At 40.9% G+C, this 22,029-nt stretch overlaps 1 protein-coding gene across 1 annotated transcript in view; it reads right to left on the bottom strand.

Moving 5' to 3' along the window:
- Nucleotides 1–14,291, bottom strand: part of LOC104911129 (very-long-chain 3-oxoacyl-CoA reductase-like) — a 29,651-nt gene extending 15,360 nt beyond the window's left edge. The window contains exons 1-2 of the mRNA XM_031553595.1: nt 14,220–14,291; nt 10,234–10,309 (exon numbers count right to left, since the gene is read on the bottom strand). Coding sequence (XP_031409455.1) covers nt 10,234–10,309; nt 14,220–14,291 — 148 coding nt within the window. The remainder of the gene's footprint in view (nt 1–10,233; nt 10,310–14,219) is intronic.
- Between the last annotated feature and the right edge of the window lie 7,738 nt (nt 14,292–22,029).

The raw sequence follows: 22,029 nt of genomic DNA, 5'->3' as shown, positions 1-22,029 counted from the left end.
GTGTACCTGGATTCATAATGACTGCCTTACACAATATTAAATTTATGAACTGCCATCTCTTCTTTCTCAGTCATTTCACATGACCGTATTTTTCTTCCCCATTCCTGTCACTATAGATTGGCTGACAGCAACCACGTCAGCATAGCATCACCGAAAAGATAATGCACTTGTCTTACTCCTAAATTTTGAGCCAGAGGACATGAAGATGTTAAAATGTACTTGCCTTTTTCTTGTCCTTCTCAGGTTTCCTCTGCATGACAGATTTCCTGGTGACATCATCTAGGTTTTCCAGAACTTGAACCTCTTTCAGTTTTTACAAATCCTAACTTTATTGAACTTCACAAGCCTAAGGATGGTGGGATGGAGACAGCAAAAGCAAGCACTGCATCTGTCCTCCATGTTCCTTCTAAGTGATCCTCACTATGCAAAACTTCAATACAGTAAATACACACACTGCCTGCAAAGAAACAATGCATTAACTATGTGTCCAGATCTCAACAGCCTTCTTAAAGCCTTCTTTTTAGACAACGCCTGTATGCAAAACTGAAGTTTGTGGAAGTTCTGGCAAACAAATGTTTGGGGAAATTAGTCCAATATATGAAAATCAGAAAGTAAACTGGCAATTTAAGAAGGTTTATTAAAAGGATACTCGTGTACTCTCACATGACTTAAGACATAACATAGTTGACAGGGAAAATAACCTATACACCCATACAGTGGTGACATTACTGTTTCTTACGCATGCAGATAACTATGAGAGCAAAGATTGCTAAAGAGTCCATAAAACCCAAGAGGCCCAGTTCTACCTTCCAATGGAAACAGCACCTCCAGGTGCCACATCCATAGTCAGCAAGAGCAAAAGTGAGGAATGCTCCGGCATTTGAGGGGGTACTACTCAAGGAAGAGAGTGACGGAGCTAGAAGCCACAAACTGCCCAAACAGAGGGAACAGAAGTGCACAAAGCCAGGGCAGCCCAGAACTGAAGGTAGAGAAAGGAAAACTCCATGGCATGAACCTCACCAGCATCATTCTGAATAGCATCCGGAAAGACACGCAGGCTGCCTGGTTTCTCATCTGCAGGACAGTTAGTTACAACCTCACTAGGAGAAGCAAACACTATTATCTATTTTTAGGTAACTCCAAAGGCCAGACAGAGTAATTTACAGATAATGCATCCAGTGTCTTGCTATGCAGGTAATCTAAATGCATCTAAATGATTAAACAAACTCGGGCAGATCTTTATTACTGAAAGAAGTCAGGCAATGTAGCACCATCTTGCACCTAGAGCACCAAAAAACAAGCATAACACTGGAATTTGAAAAACTGAAGTTAGTAGTTTCTAACAGTGATCTATGCCCTAAATACAGGCTAAGAAAGAATTTGAAAGTGGCCTGGAGGAAGGCTTACCTTCTATGTCACTGTTGTGGAAGTTTAAGCAAATCAAAACAGTAGCTTTCCCTCCCCACCATACTGACATCTTGGTTAACAGGTTGGAAAATGCTCAGGAAGTGAAGTTTTGACACCCAAATAAGCTGGACTTGAAAGAAGGTTCTCCCAGAGAAGCAATCTCGTGAACATTGATGCAAATGAAAGGAGACAGCAGCCTGGTGGTCGGAAGCAGCTCTGTCGGCATGACAGAGGCAGTGTCAGTGTTAATGGGGTCTGCAGACATAAATCCCACAGAGAAACAGAGAAACTAAGAAGTGACTCCCTAAAAATAACATTAGTACTTGCACTGCTGCTTTTAAAGTGGGTGGATACAGCAGCTTGAATTTATGCTACATACATTGAAACAAATCCAGTCAGCTTTACAACAGAAAGGTTCAGGATAAGGCGCACGAGGTCCACATTGCAAGAAGGAATGGGGAACATTTATTTCAAGCTCAGAGAAAGTGCATTAAAACCCTTTTGCTAGAACTGAAACAACTCTTCTGATTATATTCAGAGCCTGATAGAAATATTGCCATCATGACAATGAGGCAAAGAAACAGCCTGCAAAAACACAGAAGAGGTGTCACTTGGTCTTTAGCTTCTGAATGGCCAAAGAAGTTAGCAAAGCAATGGCAGGAGAAGAAAAATAACTCTCCACTCTTCAACATACAGGTAAGAAAAACTTGGTTAGGAGTAAATCAATTCAACTGTATTCACAAATAAAGACCTCATCTTTTCAGTTTCATGGCAGTGGCAAGACTCACACTGATCCAGGATCCACACTCTAGAAACAGTTTGTAATAATTTGATAAATTGAGAGAAGTAGAGAGATGAAAGCAAAAACTCCTGCTTTTTAGTGCCATGTCTATGCAGAGCAGATAGGAAGAATTAAAGACGAGAGTGGCTGCAGACAGCTCTACAGCTTAGTTGTTTAGCAACAGAGACCCATTCATTTGCGGAATGCATCATGTTTAGGACTTCCAAAATTCACAGACGTAGCACATAGAATGTTAAGTGTACATTGAATCTGTCTTCCAGAAGGACCATCAAATACTTTGACAGGCAATAGCAGATTGCTGTACAATTTGTTGATACTGTGCATCATATAGAAGGTTATTAAAATCAGCCAACTATAAGAAGAACTCACTTTTTCTGATCATTTTGTAAGAACTTAAAATTGCAAGAAATCTGCTGTTAACTATGGCTCTAAGTTTCTCAATACCATGGACTTGATTAAGATGTTTTGAAGTGGGATGCAAAAATCAGTCGCAGATTACCAAAAGCACATGGGGACATTTATTTGGGGGCTAAGCAGGAGAAACCACAAAAAATCTTGAAGAACCTGGAACAGCTTTCAGAAATGAGTCCACAGTAGCACAGGTAGAGAGAAGCTGATCTAGAGCAAAGACCCTGGGCTCTTTTGCCACCTGCATTTATTCATGTTTCAGTTACCAAGTCCACTAACATACTGAATACCAAAAAGGATGAATCAGAAGAGACTTCCTATATGTGCAGCTGTGTCAGTCCTTCTCTTGAAGGATAGATCACACTATCCATTTCTGTGAAAGGGGCAGTAAGATCAGCCTAAAAGATGGGCATAATCACTGCTGACCCTAATCCAGAGGGATGCTGCACGGAGACCCAGTGGAAGAGAATGTGGGTATTCAGAAAGGCAGCAGATATGCAGCAACAGTTAGGTATCCAAACAAAAGTCCTACAATAAGTCACAGATATCCCTATAAAACTCTGAAGCAAAGTAGGAATAAGGAATAATAAATTAAGCCACACCTAAAAGAAAGTTCTGCAAAGCTGGGTGCAAACAGAAGTTGTTATGCAAGAAACACCATAGTGTATCCATTTCTGCATAGCACAATGAGATGTCTACCACAATTTAACATAATTTGCTATGTTAAAACACATTTTATAAGCATTTATATATACACATTTGATCGAGTACTAAAGAATAGATCTGGACTCCTCTCATTCTACTTCAGAAGCAACACTACCAGGGAATTCCTTATAGTGCACTAATTGCACAGTGTGCATACAGTGTCCTTCAAAAAACAGTAAATACTTAAAAATCTAGTCATGTAAAAGCGTAGAACAGGTAAGAAATGTCAGATCTTGTTTAAAATGTTAAAAATGTGTTAAACAGCTCCAAGGTTCAGAACATATGCACAAATTGATTCTTCACTTTTGAGCTTTGAAAGAGGCAGCAGAAGATGGATCTCTAAAGCCATAGTCCACAACCCTTCGAGCTGCATGGGACATCTAAGTTTTTAATTTGTGCGAACAGTACTTTTACTAGAAAACACGTGAAGGAAACACACTTTATTAACATTTGCCTCTGCTTGCAACTCAGACTCCACCACTACTATATATTATTGTCTCTAAGATACACTTATCAAATCAGAAAAAACATTCTTAGCAACACACAGGATCAACCAATGAACCCATTCACTCAAATCGTATGCTTAATACTGTAAGCTTTCCTAAATCAAGCTTACCCTAAATACAAGCTAGCTAGAAGCACAGCACCAGACAGCCTGGAAGCAGCTGCACACGCAAACAGCTGGGGCTGTGCAGCCCAGCCGTGCCAGCACTTCCCATTGGCAGCACTACGTCTGCAGGCACAGCCAATGCTCAACACACACAGCCCTCCATCCAGCTCGCTGCAGTGCATCTGTGGGTAATGCAGGAGATGTGCCCCAAGATGCAAAACACTCTGCCCTTGCTCCTAAGGCAGCTTCGGGACATTTGAGCCAGTTACTACATGAATTGGAACCAGCAGCTTCACAGTCATTCATTATTGTTTGTTAAGTCGCTGCTAGTTTCATCTGAGTTTGGCACCCACTGAAAAAAGTGTTTTTAGAAGCCTGTAACTTGAAAGCACAGTCTTCAGGGTTCTCCAAAGTGTGAGCTGCAAGGGAAAACGCATTGTTAAGTAGCCCAGTAACTGCACAGAATACAGAAAGCAGCATAGTGTCCAGTTGAGGGCTGGAAGCGAGGTACATGTTAAGAGAGTTTGCAGCAAGCACAGCACACATATAGTCATTAGCTGAACCGTTTATTGTTCATATTCATGTTTTTTTTTCCTAAAGAATCCATGGTGAAAAACAGACCAATTGAGTCTCCTCTCTCTGCGAACTAGTAACTGGCATAAATTGTTTTCCTCTCACAGCATATTCCTGGAAAATACAGAAGTGACCATCAGCACCTCTTAAGCAGAGCTAGAGATTTTTACAACTTCTACAGACACAAAGGACTTGGTGTAATGGAATTCAACTTACTAAGAAATGTCACCCGTAGAGCAAAGCTGAAGAAGACGACAGCACTGTGTGGATCATCCAGTGCTCTCCTTGGGTCAGTCTCTTAGAAGTCCTGGTTTCACATCTCTCAGGCAATCAGATTTTTACCAATTGCCTTAAAATAGATTTGTAATGCAGACTTGCACTTGTTGTGAAAACAACCTAGCCCTTATTTTCCATGTAATACTAAGTTTACATTATGCTGAAAGTGGTAAGCAATATATTGCAAATTCTGTGTTAGCCTGGAGAGCAGCACAAGAGTTCTGCTTTTTGACATCTATTAAAGCGTATGTAACAAACAGGGGTTATTTAGTAGACAGTCATTAAGTTTTTGTGCATTAAGGAAAAGGTGAGCTTTGCCCCCACCGATAAGCTATGTTGCAAAGTTTCAGTGAGAGAAGAAAAAAAGAAAAAAAAAAAAACCAACAAAAAAAGTGCATAGAAAAAAGATGGCCCGGTGGGAGAAAATACAGAAGCAGAATGCTTCATAAGGAAAGAAAAAACAAAAACAATCAAGAAGTTCCCTTCCTGATCACTCTAACTTTTCACGATATGCTAATTGTATTCAGGGTTCATCCATTTTATTTACTGACAAATTAATAACAACTTCAGCTCTCTATGCTATGTAACAACTGCTCTTTTAGTAAGTATCTGATCCCATTCAAGGCAAACTCATGGGAAACTATTTTCACTCCATCGCAGCGAAACTTCCTCCCAAGATGAGGACCAAGAGTTCATTCTGAATCAAAGATTCTTACGCTACAACATGCTAAGTGTTGCTCAATGCATTAAAACAAGTTAAAAATATTTGAAGCAATTTCGTCAAGTCCAAAAAACATTGGAGGATACAGTATGTCAAGCCAAAGCCAACTCAAACAATGGAAGGCTGCAAACATTAATTTACCTTGAAATAGATCACAAAAGGTCAGAATAACTGCCAGACAGAGTCAGCCTTCAAGTTAAGCTCAGGAAAGTGAACCTTGTCAATCCCCATGCAAGGAAAGTAAGATGATGTTCCCTTCCTCAGATTAAGTATGTCTGCTCTACAGCCTTCTTTATTAAGTTCAAATGTTCTTCCTTGCATCTCAGAGCTGGTGGGTAAGATGCACAAGAGCAGGGGGAGAAAACTCAATTGACAGGGCAGAGATCATGAGGCTAAGTACTCCAAGGTAGTTGGACCTGAGGTGTTGCCTGGGAGAAACCCCGTAGAGGACAGATTTGCTATGGCAAGTCATTGGCCATTTGCATCAGGAGACCACAATAATACCTCAGGCATGAGCAAAGTTGTCAGCATCAAGCCTGCTTCAGAGTGCCACCCATAATTCTGTTACCAAGAAAGCAGGAAAAAAAGCAGTGAGAGCCATCTGCCTAAGAAATGGAGAAGGAATGTTCCTTCCTTGTGCATACTTGCAGTCACACCAAAGGGTAGCATGAGCATGATAGATCCCATGTCTGAAGGTGAAAGCTCTCAGTTTATGATGCAGCTCAAGTATCTGGATCTGTGTAGTTCAAGAAGGTTAAGCAACTTCAGGAACACTATGTGCTAAGTAAATAGTCATCAAGTGCAGATTTTAATTTTAATAGAAGGTTGTGCAGTGACATAACTAGCAGAACCAAGACAATTCTAAAAAAATAGTGACTTCAGGAACAAAACCAGTAATGTTTTGGAAAGTAACTGTTGAATGCTATTAGAGACAGACTGACAATGAATTGCTTTTTTCTTGCCTCCTCACAGCTCACACACAGCACTACTGCCTGTCCTGGTCAGCCACCAGCTAACAACATACATCAAGACCAAATTCTTCTTTTGACAAATTTTCATTAAGGAAAAATCTCTTTACAGCATTCTCCCTACTCAGCTAGTTTTCACTTCATCCTTCACATTTCAACCCCTAAGAAGTGAGTTTCTTTGGAGTTCTTTCCAAGCGTGCTCAGAACATACCTGCTGGCAATAGTGCAATAAGTGAAGTTTTTCTACTTGCAAACCTGTGATGCTTCTTGAATCAACTGCTGGCACTGAGCACCCAAGATGGCTTGGGCCATACACACTGCTGAACACAACAAGCGAGGGAATAGTCATTACAAGGTATTCAAAGGATTGACTCCATTCATAGAAAGGTTTTCTTTCTGAACATTTAGAAGTGTTTAACAGCACAATACAACAGACATCTTAAAAAGATGGTGAAATACTGATGTGTTATGAGCTAGACCAAGAACTTTGTGGAGCAAATCTAGAAAGTCGAGCGTTTGTGTATGATGCTTTTTGATTAACAGAACTGCGCAGCTCCATGAGAGGCAGTCCACAATCATTGAAAACAATTTTCAAAATCCTTTCTTCATTCTGTGACTTAAGCCCTATTCCTGTGAGAACACAAAAGAGAATTTCCTTTTTGAGGGAAATCCTGCAGCACCCAAGCATTATATAAACAAAAAAACTGCTTGTAATTCATCCACTAATTTTTGTTGCTCAAATTGAGTTATAAGTTCAGAACATCTGGCTGTCTTGTAACAACAGTACAAGCACGTGCACACAAGAAAAATCACATCCAGGTCATCTGGTACTTACCATTCAAAAAGACCTATCAGCACTTCTCTTATAACAGTGCTTATGCAACTTGCATTTTGTACACACATGTCACTTCTAATCTAAGTATATTTGAAGAGTGGAAGAAAGGATTCATCTGAAAAGAATAAATGTAGCTGATCCTCAAAAACCCTCTCATTGCAACAGAGAACATCTAACCCGTTGCTAGAACCAGCAGGACTCTGATCAGTGAAAACGAGGAAGGAACAGAAAACACACATAGCTCATACAATACAAAGAACTGTGATTATCCAAAGCTAAACAGGCATTCTTCCTTCAAGTGAAGGGCATGATCAAGCTCAGGTCTGCAGGACCATCATGAATAAGTGTAAAGCTATCTGAAGAACCTGAAAGGGAAACATCCGAGTAGTTGCAGTGTTAGTGCTTAAAAAAAAAAGAAAAAAGAAAAAAGAAAAAACATACGTGCCCATCTTATACATGGCAACATCTGAACAGACTGCAGAGACCGCTTGAGTCTGGGTACAAGAAACTGCTGTCTAGCTAAAGCCTATTAGGATCTGAAAGCACTATTCTGATTTGCTTGATTATGCAGACTATCCAAATCCTGTAGCATATGCTACAATGAACAAGGTATACATTTCAGTAGCTCCGTGTTGTCAAAAGAATGTTCTGAAAACCCAATATGAGTCATCTCACTTCAGAATCGTTTAGGAAAGAAAGCAGAAAAATGTTTGGGTGAGGCCTAACAGTAATTATGTATTATAGGCGGCTCTACAAAAGTACATGTACTACTTCTTTTTTTCCTAATCTGAAAAACTCTCTCAGCAGCCATCATTTTGGTACCGAAAGCTCAAAGCAGTAGATTTGTCTGTCTTGTCAGCATCACTCTCAAGTCCAAGGGAGAAAGAGATTTCCAGACTGGTTCAGAAAGGGTTATGACCATTTTCAGGAAGCTTGTCACTTCGTACTTAAGAAAGCATTTGTTTCTCAAGCAAGACATTTGCAGATAATTCCAGCAATTCAGTTTTTACTTAGGAAGATACCTGTATACAGCATAGTAAGAAATGCGACTGCGTGCCCACATATGCAGCAAGCTATTACCCAGCTGCTGCAGTTAACCGCCAACAAGACTGTAGCTGCAACTTCAGTATTTGCAATTGCAAAGCTTCAGTACCCACATGGGTTACCCAAGCAGTGATATCTGTACAGCTGATTTACCCTGCTGCTGCGTTGACAAGATTAGTGTATCAGAGGTATGATCAGACACTGCAGTGACATTCTTAAATGCAGGATACTAACGAGCAGGGACAATTACTTCCAAACTAGAAGGCAGGATCTGATGCCATCTGAGTTCTAATAAGGATGCTCTTTACCATCTAAATATACACACAAAGATTCTTCTCTCTAGAAAACAGTTTCATATGCTGTCTTACAACAGACATTAAAGTTACATACAGTGACATTTAAACTAATTTATAGAGAACTGTATGCCCTATTTTTCTCAGCAAACTAGTAAAATAGTCATTAATAAGCCAGCTGAAGCCCTTTAGTGACTTAGTTATCATTAGACTTAGCAGTTCACTACAATGGTACAAAACAGTTTGTGTACACTTCCTTGTAGATTACACTTCGTAGTAAAGCGGTGCCACTAACAAATTCAATGGAAGTTTTAACTGCATTATTTTGGCTTAAGTCTGTTATGACCTCTGAAAGAGAGCAGCTTTTACCATTACCTGTATTATGTACACAAACCATTTTAGGAAAGTCTAAGCAAAACAAGTAACACAGAAGAAGGATCTTAAAGCCTTCATTATCCAACATCATTATGCTGAGAAACATGCTTGATAGTACACGACTCCCACTCCTGCTTATCAAAAAGCTCTACACACAAGGCTACATTTCTTCTTTTATCTTGACATACTATGCATAAACTAATAAACTTGCATTAAATCTGCCTTAATAAAAGAGATGTAAATTACAAAAAGAATTTTTCTGCATTATGGTTATACCTCGCTCTAGAAGGAAAATCATTTGTCTGCAAGAGACATAAGGAAACTAAACGACCCCATACAAATATTGATTTTACATTTGTGATTGGAACACTGAAGTTACTCCCTTTTGCTTATATATAGCGAATTTACTAGATGCTTACTAAAGAAACAATCCCTAGCATAGGCTCTTAAACTTGCACATCAACTCATTCCCCATATTCTTACGACTATGAACATTTGTTACCCTAATAGAGCTCACAGCTCTTTACAACGATCTTTGAGTAGTTTATCCAAAACAAAATGAAATTGGAGAAGCAGGAGGGAAATAACCACTCATACCCACAATAAATCTGTGTGCTTTGTTAGACAATGAATAAAACAAGGAACAAAGAAACCACCTTTGTGGTTGAAACCCATGAAATCATACTTGCTTCAAGCTGAGGTAATACTCAGGTGAAGCAACGGCTACATGTTTCTCTCCTTGTTATCATTCAAAGATGCCTATAATGACAATCACTGGTATGGGTAGGGTATGCAACACTAACAGTTTTAGAAGTACATATTCATAGAATCGTATCACAGAATGGCTTGGGTTAGAAGGAACCCTAGGATCATCCAGTTCCAACACCCTTTGCCCAGGGCAGGGTTGCCACTCACTAGATCAGACTATTGAGAGCTACATCCAACCTGCCCCAGTGATGGGGCATCCACAACCTCTCTGGCAACCTGTTCCAGTGCCTCATCACCAGAATTAAACCCTAGTGCTCCCAGGCATCTGCAAAATTATTCAAGCAAGGCCTTTATCACTTAAGTCTATAATATTTGCACTGTGGACAAGAACAAACTTTTATTTTTTAATTAGAGTTGTATATATCAGCCTGTAGGAAATTAACATGCAATCACATTTATTTATTTATAAGCACATATGTGAAATGTAAGGAAGAAGTTTTTAACTCACTTATTTCACCAGCAACTTGGTCCAACTTTTCTTTTGACCGACTGATTAGAACCACTTTCATTCCACGTCTTGCCAACTGAAAAAACAAAGAACAGGAGACATAAGGACAGTCATACATCACTTCCAAATCAGCATAGTAATTATTCCAGGGATTGGTCAAATATTGTAACAATGACCAGCAAGTTTGAAGAGTTACAGTTTCACACAGAAATATGGAGGAGAAAAACAGGACAAGTACTTGCACACACTTCTTTCTTGATTTCCCTCATGGAAAACTTAGTATCTTCTTTGTCATCTCTTACAGGTGTATAAGCACATGTATACAGCAGATAACCAACAGCAGGTATTTTACAGTCTTTCCACACTTCTGAAAGTCCTACCAAAGAAGCTACTATCTATAATTAAGCTCAAAATGCCCAGTTAAGATATCCATGGTCACTTCAACAGCTGTGTTGCAAAATTATCCCTGCACTCAATGCCTCTTTCCTTTAGCAGCTTACTTAGGGAGAACCTAGGCTCTACTCTTACTTTGCCTATTCATAAGTAATAAAGGTCAACTTAACTCACATAGCTCCTGTAAAGAAGTTATCTGTGTAAATTCAGCTGAGGCCACAACATATCCTGGTCATCAAATCAGACCTAATTTTGCATGCTTGTAATGGCATCTAACAATTTAACAGATTGTAGAAAGACAGCTACATACCTGAATTACCCAGCAGTGGAAAATAAACAGTCTTTCTTTTGCAAATGCCTATTCCAATGAAAAGTAAAAACACGTATCCTACTGTTACAGGCAGCTAGCTTACTGGAACAGTTTTTTTTTTTTTTTATAAAGTCAAGCAGTGGGCTTTGGAGATGGTGGGAAGAGAAGAAGGGATTAAGATAGCTTTCTCCCATTCCACAGGATCAAGAAAGCAAAGGCAAAAGGTTTACCTAAAAGTATCTCTGCCTGTGATATTGAGGACGATCTGACAATAATCTGCTTACTGTGAAATAGCTGTGGTACCAAGGGGCAGGAAAGCCCTACAGCTACTCCTCATAGGTGCAGGCTCAAGACTGCTGACACACAGCTTGCTTTCTGTCAGCAGTGAGCTCCGGGCTCACAGATTGCTTTAAGCAGGTACCTCAGCTTACAGAAAAGTGCCAAGCTGTACCAGTCCCAAAAACAGATCAAGTAAAGTCACATTGCTACATCAAGTTAGCAGACTTCCAGCAAATCTGAGAACTTCCACAGCAAAAGCAACTTGAGAGAAATTGCTGCCATGTTGACACTGAAGAGTTGCTCTGAGAAGCTCGTCTCAAATCTAGAAATGGAAACCAAATGGCATGAAGAATCATTTAAATACAGAGCATGAAAAATGTCTAAGAAACAACTTGTAACTAGGAATGGGTATCAACTAAAAGAAATAATATGTCTCAGAAAAGATACAGCGCACACTGACTGATGTAACCTGATAGAGTTCTGCTGTGTCTGAATATTCACTGATAGAAGCCTAGTGAATCGAAAAAAATCACAGCTGTCCAAAGAGAAAAAATCATCCTCTGAGGTTCCAGTAACTGATTACATTCTTCATATAAGGAATGAGGAAGATCCAGTTACACTGTAAATAACTTGCCATTAAACTTGAATCTTTGGCCAATGACCTCGTCAAGATGAAACCACCGAATGAGAGGACCTAAAAATAATCACAAAAACTAATCTAGAGTAGCACAATGGGAAGACTCTCCTGCAGCTTAAGGATTAATTGATGCAAGCAAAAGTCATCCTTCTAAATTGAGTTGGTGGATGTAGGTGTCTAATTTCCATAAATCCAATGTTAGTAACTACCACATTTTCCACTTTGATAGCAAAACATAGCTGCTGTTAAAACTCTTTCTCTCAAAGAACAAATGTGATTGACAGCTCTCCCAAAAGCAGAGTTAGAGCTCTTGTTAGAGCAAGTACAGCAAGAGCAGTACTAAAGAGATGCAGATACGCATCATCATGCACTCAACTGGATCACAACCTGTAGTTTATCATCCAACACGAAATTTCTGCTGTTTGCTTTTGGAAACCAGGAGTACAGCAACAATGGGGCAATAAATAGCAAGTCCTGAGTATACCCTTATTAAAAAACAAGGGAGAAAGAAAGTGTGCTCCTTTGGAACCAAAGGCAAGCATTACTTGGGCAGAGAAGAACACGTGCATTTGGCAGAGCACTGTTCATGAAGGGGTAGCCCCGTCATGAAAAGTATATCAATGCTGAGCAAGGAACAAAGATCTTATTACTACGGGAATGAAAAGTATAAAAGCAGCTTATTGCTTGGAAAATAAGGAAAGCAACCACAGCAGAATAAATCAGGGAATTCACTAATTTCTAACATTCTCCCACCAATAATCAGAGATGATATTGAACTTTTGGAGAGGAGATCTCAACACTTGCATTTCTCACTTTAACTCCTCCAAAGAGAAGGAAATAATTTGCATGATTATATTCACAGCTGTGAGTACCCAAGCAGCTGTATATGCCAGTGGCATTTATAGTAACCTGAAGGGAATTCCTGGTAGAAAGTCAAGCCTCTGCTGGCAGTCTTAGGAAGACAGACAAATCTGGAGTTAACTGAAAGATTGAGAAATCTTTTAGGGTATTTCATATTTCACCCTCTATTCACTTGATGTAATTAAACATCCATCCACCTGAACATTCAAAGGGGAAAGTACATCTTATTTTATAACTCAGGAATGACTGCACCCTCAGGAGTGCTCTGTGCCTACTGTAACACCAGAAAAAAGCTGAAACAGCCCATGTTTCCCATCAGGGCCTAATACTTGCAAATCAGCTTTCCTACTAGCTGTACATGTAACAGGGGTCTGCCAGCAGCACACATTTGTGTTCAAAGGCAGCCTAGCTCTCACAGACACCAGCAGAACATAAAGCAAAACTGTAGTTTCACTCACCTGATAACCTAACATACAGAGCCTGAAACCAACAACCCATAATGTTCAGGGGGCATCTCGCACATCAGAGGGCTTCCTCCCAGTAGTACTATGCCCTGGGCACAACAACCTCCTTCCACTTGCCCTAGGCAGTTACTTAAGTGTTGCATAATTTGCTTCAGGGCCATGTAACTGGCATAATTTGGCATGTTGGAGCTGTCAGCCCTGCACAAGAATTAGGTGCTCTTGACATCAGCCTCCCCCCTTAGTAGGGGTGGGTGCTCCTATCTGCAAAACAGCAAGGAGCCTGGGGGGAAGGAGTGTACTTGGGGGGCACACTGGGATGGAAGGGGTGTCTGAAGGGTGAGGACTGCCCTCAACAAGGCCTGAGGGCCCTGCAAAACAGAAAACTCCTGAAAAGTGGACCCCTCACAGATCATTACCTCACACAATCGTAATCGTGCCTTGGAGAAGACAAAAAATGAATACAAACAGGCCCACTTTGATACTGATGCTGGAGTTAAAAGTTATTTTTGCTATAAGTTGCTGTAGTCAGCACTATTTGTCATGATGTTCTCTGGGTGCATAGGTTAAACTGCCCCATACGAACAGGCACTTTCTCTCTTAAAACAATACACTGCAGTGCCACATGTGGAACTCGCATACGCATCAAGAGCAAAAGCACAGTAAAAGTGGTAGAGATAAAGCACAAGCTTCAGAGACTTGATAAACCATGGGAAATAAGTGGAACACAGTGCAAGCAGCTAGAAATGCCATTTAGCCAGTGCCAGGAAATACCAAATGAAAATTCCAAGGCTTGGGGTAGGTGAAAATAATTACACTAACTAAAAAAGTTAAAAGTAAAAACTGAAGGACAAGGTGAGCGCAGAAGACAGAAGAAGTCGCAAATAAGTGAAAAGAGATTTGACTTTCAGCTAGCCATCTGAGGGAAGCAACACAAAACATCTCAATCGCCACACATACATGTTAAAACAAGATGAAGGGACAAGGCCTGCTGTTTGACAACTTGCCAAGGATCAGGACAGCTCCAAACAACAAGAATTCTTACCTCTTCTGCATAGGCTTTTCCAATCCCATCAGTAGCTCCTGTGACCACTAGGAAAGAAAGATGGATATCCATTAGCTACTTCACAGCAATAACTGCAATAAGTGTTCATTAGCAGGCTACTGAAGTACTTATTCCAACCAAGAGACACAAAGTCTCTGGAATATGTGTACAACTTGAAATTTTATTGGAGGTCTCTCAAGAAGCTCCCAATATCCTTTCCACATAGAGAAAGAGTTATGGGCCTAGTAGTTGCTTCAAGAATCATGTTCAGCACCTCTTCTCATGCCAGTTTTCTGGCTCGCTATGCTACTTCTGAAGTTTGTCGCTTAGGAGATTTCTAAAAATCATACACTGTACATAGCAAAATAGAAAGCATCCTAAAGCCTGTGAGAATTCAATATTTTATTACATGGACAGAATGACTCAAAGCAGAGGACATCTTTTTAAGACTCTCCAGGAGTTTTCAGATCCCTGTGACTGCGGTGCCTTGCCACCAGCAAGTCTGACTGACCAAAGCAGCCAGTTGTGTCTAGAGTTTTTTCACCTGTGGGCGGACTGAGATCTGTGTCAAGCCTCAAGTCTTTCTAGGATTCTTTTCCACACACTGAAAATCACTAAGTGACTCAACATGCCATTAGTTTGACAGATTATTCCAGGGCTCACCACACCAGTAGCTGATCATCTCGGTTTACTCACTAAACAGCAACTCCCTCATCCACAATCCATTTCTCCCAACTACTGTTTGAGCAAGCACATTCAGCATCACTTCCTTCTCTCAACTATTCATTCCCATCAGTTCCAATTCCTACACCTCAACATTCTCACATTTGCAGCTCACCACTCCTTCATCCACTTCTGCTCTCTCTTAAGTGGCTACAGAACACACCATACTTATCCGGCTGCCCTCAGACAGATCAGAACAGCTTGTTTAATGCTTCCACCGCTTAGCCCTGAACTGAGGCATGCCTCAAATAACAGGGCTTGTTTAACGGCTCAGAAAACTGAACTGGGAGTGCTGGTTCGATTCCCAAACCCACCCATACCCCTGCACAGCCGAGTGAGGTGTATGGCCAGCACCGCATCTAGCAGCAGCTTCCCCCCAGGGCAGCAGAGGGAAACGTGTTTGCAGATGGCTTGATTAGTCACTGCGGAACACCCAAAACAGTTGGAATGCAAACAGCAGCCAGTATACTTCTGTTTGAGTAATAACAGTTAGGAAATGCTGTAACCATTTCAGTTTCTCTGCCGCTAGCTATAAATAAGCAGACATAATAACAAGTGATGAATCTGCCAGCAAAGGTCCTATTCTGGCTTGAATGGCCAGTCAACAATTCAATAACAGCCAAGGAATGAGATCCAGTAACACCCCTGACTCAAGCTAGATTTACAGATGACCCTACAATGAAGGTATACACACATACATTTATCCCTTCCCTAGTTTCAAAGTTTGTTTGCAAGACGTCATAGCTCCAATATGAAGATACACAACTGTACTGCCAGTATGCTAGCACACACTGCACACAGAGGATATGATGGCTGGTAATCAGTTCTATCTGCTGAACTGATAGAACTGATGTGTGCTGCCCACAATGCAGCAGATAGAATGTAAAATGTATTCAGAAGGTCATGTGAGTGTGTCACACTGTTTTTGCCAATTCCTATTCAACTACAATTAGGCAAGTGTGAGTAAGCTTTGCTATAGATAGAAATCCAAATTTAGAAAGGTAAAACAGTGGTCCAAACGATGAATAAATGCCTCGAAGAAGAAATAAAGAATACATTTACAGGATCCCACCTGCTGTAACCCAAGTTGTGTCAGTACTGTGACACCCATTTAGCCAGACAGAATTATAGCCCTGCAAGATGGTATCATCCCTTCAGTTCCAGGACCATCAGGCTTCAATTTCAGCATTGCTGATCTTCAGTTTCATATTATGCATTATCACACAGTTCATTACGTTTTCAACAAAATGATGGAATAAACAAGAGCACAGAGAAAACATGTACCAGCACAACTCCCTCCTGCTCCCTTTTACTCTTAGAACAGTAACTGGATACATTTTAAGTTGACCCAGACTGAATAACATTTGACTTCAGTGACTCTTTGAAATGAATTGTTTCTCTCATTCTAGAGTTAATGAGGTGCCTGAAAAACAGCTCCTCCACCTAGCACCTGGGGACGGTTTCTCCTCCTCCTGATTCAAAATTTGTGGACTTAAAAGTTTTATTCTAAACAATAATTTCAGCATTTCTAAGTGTTTTGAGTTTTATGACACCACTAGCTGTTCAGCCTTTAGCAACTGTAGCTGAAAGTGTATATGCTCCATAAGGCAGGGACTAAGAAAAGCATCTGCAGTACTCCAAACACTTAATACTAAGAATGCAAGCACAATCACAATCCCAGATATTTGTCTTGCTTATTGGATCCATTGCTTAAGTAGACTGCAAAAGAAATGGTTGGAGCATGAGATTTAAGCAGTTGGAGATCGGGGTTTTCAAACTGACCTATGAGTAACAGGACATGTCCTCCCCTTTTAGGTTCTAGTTCATACTGAAAGAATCTGTAACCCAGAGATTAAAGCAGCCTCCAAAACAGAACTTTAGAAGCATAAACTAGTCTGATGAAAAACATCAAAAAATACCACCAGGAAAAAGAAAAAAAACACTTGGACCATCACCTACACAAAAATGTACCTAGCTGATGTGCATCATGCAGATGTACCATCCCTGGAGGAACTGAAGGCCAGGTTGAAGGGCCCTGGGTAACCTGACCCAGGGGTGACAAAACTGCCTACGGCGTTGGGTTTGGAATTTGTTGGTCTTTATGGTCCCTTCCAACCCAAATCATCCTGTGATTCTACGATCTTGCTTCTGCTGTAGGCAAAGACATACACACAAAAATGAAGAACACAGGTAGTTCTTCATAGCTATAAAAGAATTGTCTTCTCACAAGAAGGCACAACACTATCATTTTATTGGTGGATTCACTTTGAGAGGAATAACACTGTCTACTTTTCCAGCTTCCGTACAATCTTGAAGAGAAAGCATACTACAAGGACTGCTTTCCACTGTGCCATAACTTAGAAAACACTTTTTCAAGCCACACTTCTCTTCCTACAGCCTTTCAAGAGTAGCAGCCTAGCTCAGCTCTCAGTCTGAGCAAGTGATTTTCCCACCAATGGCTATACTGGCATTGAGGTCAGCACTGGAGAAATGCGATAGGTTGTGACACAACTCCAGGCACAACCCCACCCTAGTCACTGACCAGGATCCTAATAAGCAGCTGGTAGGGTCAGGAAGGCTTCCCAAACAGGTACTTCCTAGAGCAGAGACCAATACTTACACCTGATGTTCTGAAAGCAACAAAGAGAGGTGGGGTGAAGGCAACTGGCGGGACAAACATTACAGAAGTTAAGGTTCAACTTTCTTATCCTCCTCCATATTTTGGATTATCTGCACCACAAGTGTGATGGGGAGAATGATAAAAAGAGGTTTTGTTAACTCTTGCACACTTACAGTTTTCACAGTGATTAAGCTCACGTCTGTCTTCCGCTCTGAAGCCAAATGTTGCAGCTTTAACTACTCCAGCTACATACAGAAGCTGCACTAGTTTAACTCAGTTTTAACTATCACCTTGACGTGATGAAGCCAATTTAACTCCAAGTGTAGATAAATCGTTTAAATTCTGTTTCTTCTACAGACTGCCTTCCAGCAAAGTTACAAACAGACTGCCGTTGGCAGAGCTTAAAGAAGGCAAAGCAAGCAGAGTAGGAATTAGTTATTGTCTGCACAAGAAAGCTGCACCAGCTCCTAAGTGTGACTATCCACATTTACTCAGTAGTCAGACGAGCTGTAGTAGCTTCCCACTTCAGCCATCTGCGCTTTCCTGAAGAAAAGTGAGAAGAATGCCCAGGAAGCTTGTGTGGGAGTCAACTGAATTAAAGTTGGTCTGAATGGAAGCTGGTAGCAAGGCACTCATTGATTTCAGGCAAAGAAGTCAACAGTCATCTTCCCCTGGTGACAGTCATCAGTGTGCACCACACAAATATAAGTGACCTAAAAATCCACCAAAACATTGGATACAGCCTAAAGTATAAATGGGCAAAGAACTTCCAGTGTGATATCTAGGTCCCCAAACAAAAAGCACAGTGGGCATTCAAGTGTTTATCTTGAAAATGAAAACTTCTACCACACTCTGTAGTTAAATATACCTACACAACACATTTGCATGGTGCAATTGAGTAATAAGAGTTCCAATTCTAAAGTTAGGCATGTTTAACACAGAGGTACCAAACAATCCAAATGTTTCCTGTCTACAGGATCTACTGAGCTTTAATCTCTACTCTCATTGTCCTAACGCCACAGCCACTGGCACTCAAAGTCACATATCTACGTGCCTATCATCCAACGGTATCTGTCTTCTGCAAAAACTGGGGGTCAGGGAGAAAACACATGCAAGCACTACATAGAAAAGCAGCAGAAACATTTTGTCTATTACTCAGCAGCTCTGTATTTTATGCTGTTAGCTTCAGCAGCAGCCAGAACATTGATGGGAAATACATGCAAAGATATGGCTGGTCTCACTGGAACTTGAATTTGCACAATGAACATGGACATATTTCTGTTTGTGCTGTATCAAGCCTCCTACTTCATCGGAACAAATAAGTGAAAGAGATTACTTTAGCTATCAACTCCAGCTCCCAGAAATCAAACACTATTCATTTAATAGTTATTATCCACATAAAAGTGGATCCACACCACACAACAAAGTACGCAACAAGTTTCTATCATTTGATCTTTGACTGTAGGAAATGCCGTGGGAAGAGTACAAAAAAAGATCAGTAGGATCTTAGGTATTAGCTCTTTTCAAGAGTGGAAAGTGTTCTGACACAAGTTACAGCAGAAAGTGCAACAGTCCTACCAAAGCACCAGCCTTGAGAGGAGAAGAAAGCCTTTCTAACCTCAACCTTATTGTTCCCTAACAGGTATCAGTGTCTTTTGCAGCACTGTTTGCCATGTTCAGCACATCCTCAGAAGGCAGAAGAAAAACACTACAAACTATTCTATAAAATCATAGGTATTTAACTACAGAATTTTACAAGCAACTAAAAGTCCTAAAACACATTATTAAGTAGACTATGGCAGGTACAGAACAGATTCAAGACCTCTCAGTTACCACTGCATATATACTAACAAATCAGTGGCACAAGAACTCAGGTTATCAGTTCACATTTTCAGTTGCAGCATTATCCTTACCACTTACCATTTGCGTAAATCAGAATCTCTGCTTTAGGTCAGTATAGCACCTTTTCCCAAAAGGCCGTGCCAGAATTTTGCTTCGAGTGGTGAAAACATCACAACTTCCACCATGAGTTTGATATAAGAGCTCACATATCTTTGAGCTCTTACAAGGGTATCTTAAATTTAGGACAGAGATGCACAGGAATCCACCGTAGCTGCCCCTACCAGATTAGTTGTCAATAGATGCAGTTCATTCTCTAAATCCTACCACACCAAACCACTTTGCCTCACATGCTTCGCACAGCCCACTTCACAGCTCATCACATGTACAACACACACAATTCATAAGCACCTGAGTCATCTCCTAGGTGGTGCCAAACTCAAGGTAACCCTTGACAAAGGCAGCAAAGATCAATGACCTCAGCAGTCAGTGGCACGCCTGGTACTGCACTGAAAGGGAAGAACTTCTCCGTTGTTGTAAATCACAGACCAAGTGTACAAAACACACCATTTAAGCAGTCAGTGACTTCAGTTCATAAGATGATGAATATGCCCAGTGGTACACAACTTCAGGGACTGAAGACCAGACTTTCCTGAGAAGGCCTGCAAAGGGTCACCCATACGTGAATGCTGCCAGTAGCATCTACATCCCCCAGGAGCCCCATGGCTCAAGATAAGGCATCTGTGCAGGCAATGAATCTATGCTCAAATGTTTTTACTGTTTGCAACAACCAACAGTTACTGCTTTTCCAAGGAAGAGGTGACTTAGGGAACATGCACCTCCACTCAGGAGGCACACTAGGTAAGCATTATCTGCTCTTACAAAGGTGACTGCTGTTTCACAGGTGAGCAAAAGCATGACTATGGCAGTCTGGACATCGAAAGAATTGAATTTGAGGCCCTGAAAGAACATTTTTACTTGCTCCTTATCCAGCGAGGATACTTTAAAAACACAAAAGTAGAGAATGGTGCAGCAGGACATGAGGCAGGTATGCAGAAATCCTGCCTCACAACATGAGCAAGGAGCAGCATTTATACAGGGAGAGCGAGCAGCAGCAAGCGCAGAGAATCTGACTGCAGCTCTGCAGAGCAATCACGCTGAAACAAGATTAGAGATTCGTGACTCCCCAACTCAAGGTTAGACAACAGAGAAGACAAAGCTCTGCTCAGAGAAGATCAAGCCTGCCTTTAGATACAAACACACAGTTCCCACAGCAAAATAAGCTTTCAGAGATGCTTAGTGGAGATAAAACATGGAATACTGTATCCATACTGCTGCTAGCAAACGGCACCAAGCATACTCCTTGCACTAATAACTGTTAGTTGTGTTCTCTAGTAGCCTCTCAGAACTACAAATTCATTTAAGTTTAACCATTTTCCTGTCTTCATTAAGAAAAGCATGAGTTTTTAGCTAACCCTTCAGAGTACTGCAGATGGCTCAAGCCACCAACCACAGAAGTTCTTCCAGGAACGTGCAAACCCTGCAGTTTGGGTCTAACTGCCCTCTTCTTGCCAACAAACTAAGCCAAACTTGTCAAACAACCCAATCTGCAGGAGGGCACCATAGCCACCATTGCTGCCCACCAAGAGATGGCCAAATTTGTTGTCAAAATGGCACTGCAGAGGGAGTTTCCCAGTCATTTCTCCATTCACACAGGAGAGCAGCCCCTGTCCTGCAAAGACATCTGGTTCTTTCTTCGCTGCAAACATCTTCCTGTAGCAGAAACAACATAAGGAATAAGCCAGGAAGCTATGTGGCTTTTTTAAGCAGTACAGTTCAGAGAAACTTCCTAGCACAGCTAACCTTAGCATAGGTTTGAAGTACACTGCATAAATAACTAAAGACTCGAGATTCTTCTGCTACGAAACGCAGAGGCTATATTAAGAATATGACAGCTCCTGGGGAAAACAAAAGCTGGCAAGAGGAGAAGAGACTATCCCTGCTTGGCATCAAGCAGTGCTTCATCTATTACAGATTTATATAAATCATTGGCAATTGACCAATACCAAGCTTCTAGATTATCTCCAGCCAACAAAAGTACTTAGCCTATGCTGGTTAAAAATATTCTACTTTTTTGTCCTCAACTTGCTAGGAACGGCTATTTTTAGTAAGAGTCCAATCAACCTTATCAAAATCAAGCATCAAAAATAGACCAGAGAAACACTGGAAGCAAATCCTATTTTTAGCCACTCTGTCTATTCCCCGCCGTTACCCACCGAGTCCTGACTGCACAGACCATGCACGAGTGCTCAGTTATTCTAGGCAGATCCTCATCGTGACCCTTTTTCCCTGAACACCTGAATGCAGAAAACACTCGATTGATTAAAGATTAATACAGCCGCAAACCGTGACAGCTGCCTTTCGTCTGAGTGCTTTTGGGGAGGGGGAGAATATGGGATGACAGAGAGCTTGCATCAGTATTCCTCCTGGGGATCTATTACATGGAAAGAAAATTGCTATTTCAATTCCCTTTTGTTGCTAAAAATAGCAGCCCCAATTGATTCAAGCAAACAGGGCACCGGCTTAGCAATGCCAAATTTAGAAACCACTGAAGTCCCAAAGAGTGAA

This window comes from Meleagris gallopavo, chromosome 5 (genome assembly GCF_000146605.3).
Source record: "Meleagris gallopavo isolate NT-WF06-2002-E0010 breed Aviagen turkey brand Nicholas breeding stock chromosome 5, Turkey_5.1, whole genome shotgun sequence".
Classification (NCBI taxonomy): Eukaryota; Metazoa; Chordata; class Aves; order Galliformes; family Phasianidae; genus Meleagris; species Meleagris gallopavo.
Note: the sequence above shows the minus strand (reverse complement) of the source record. Positions and strands in the feature narration are given on the sequence as shown.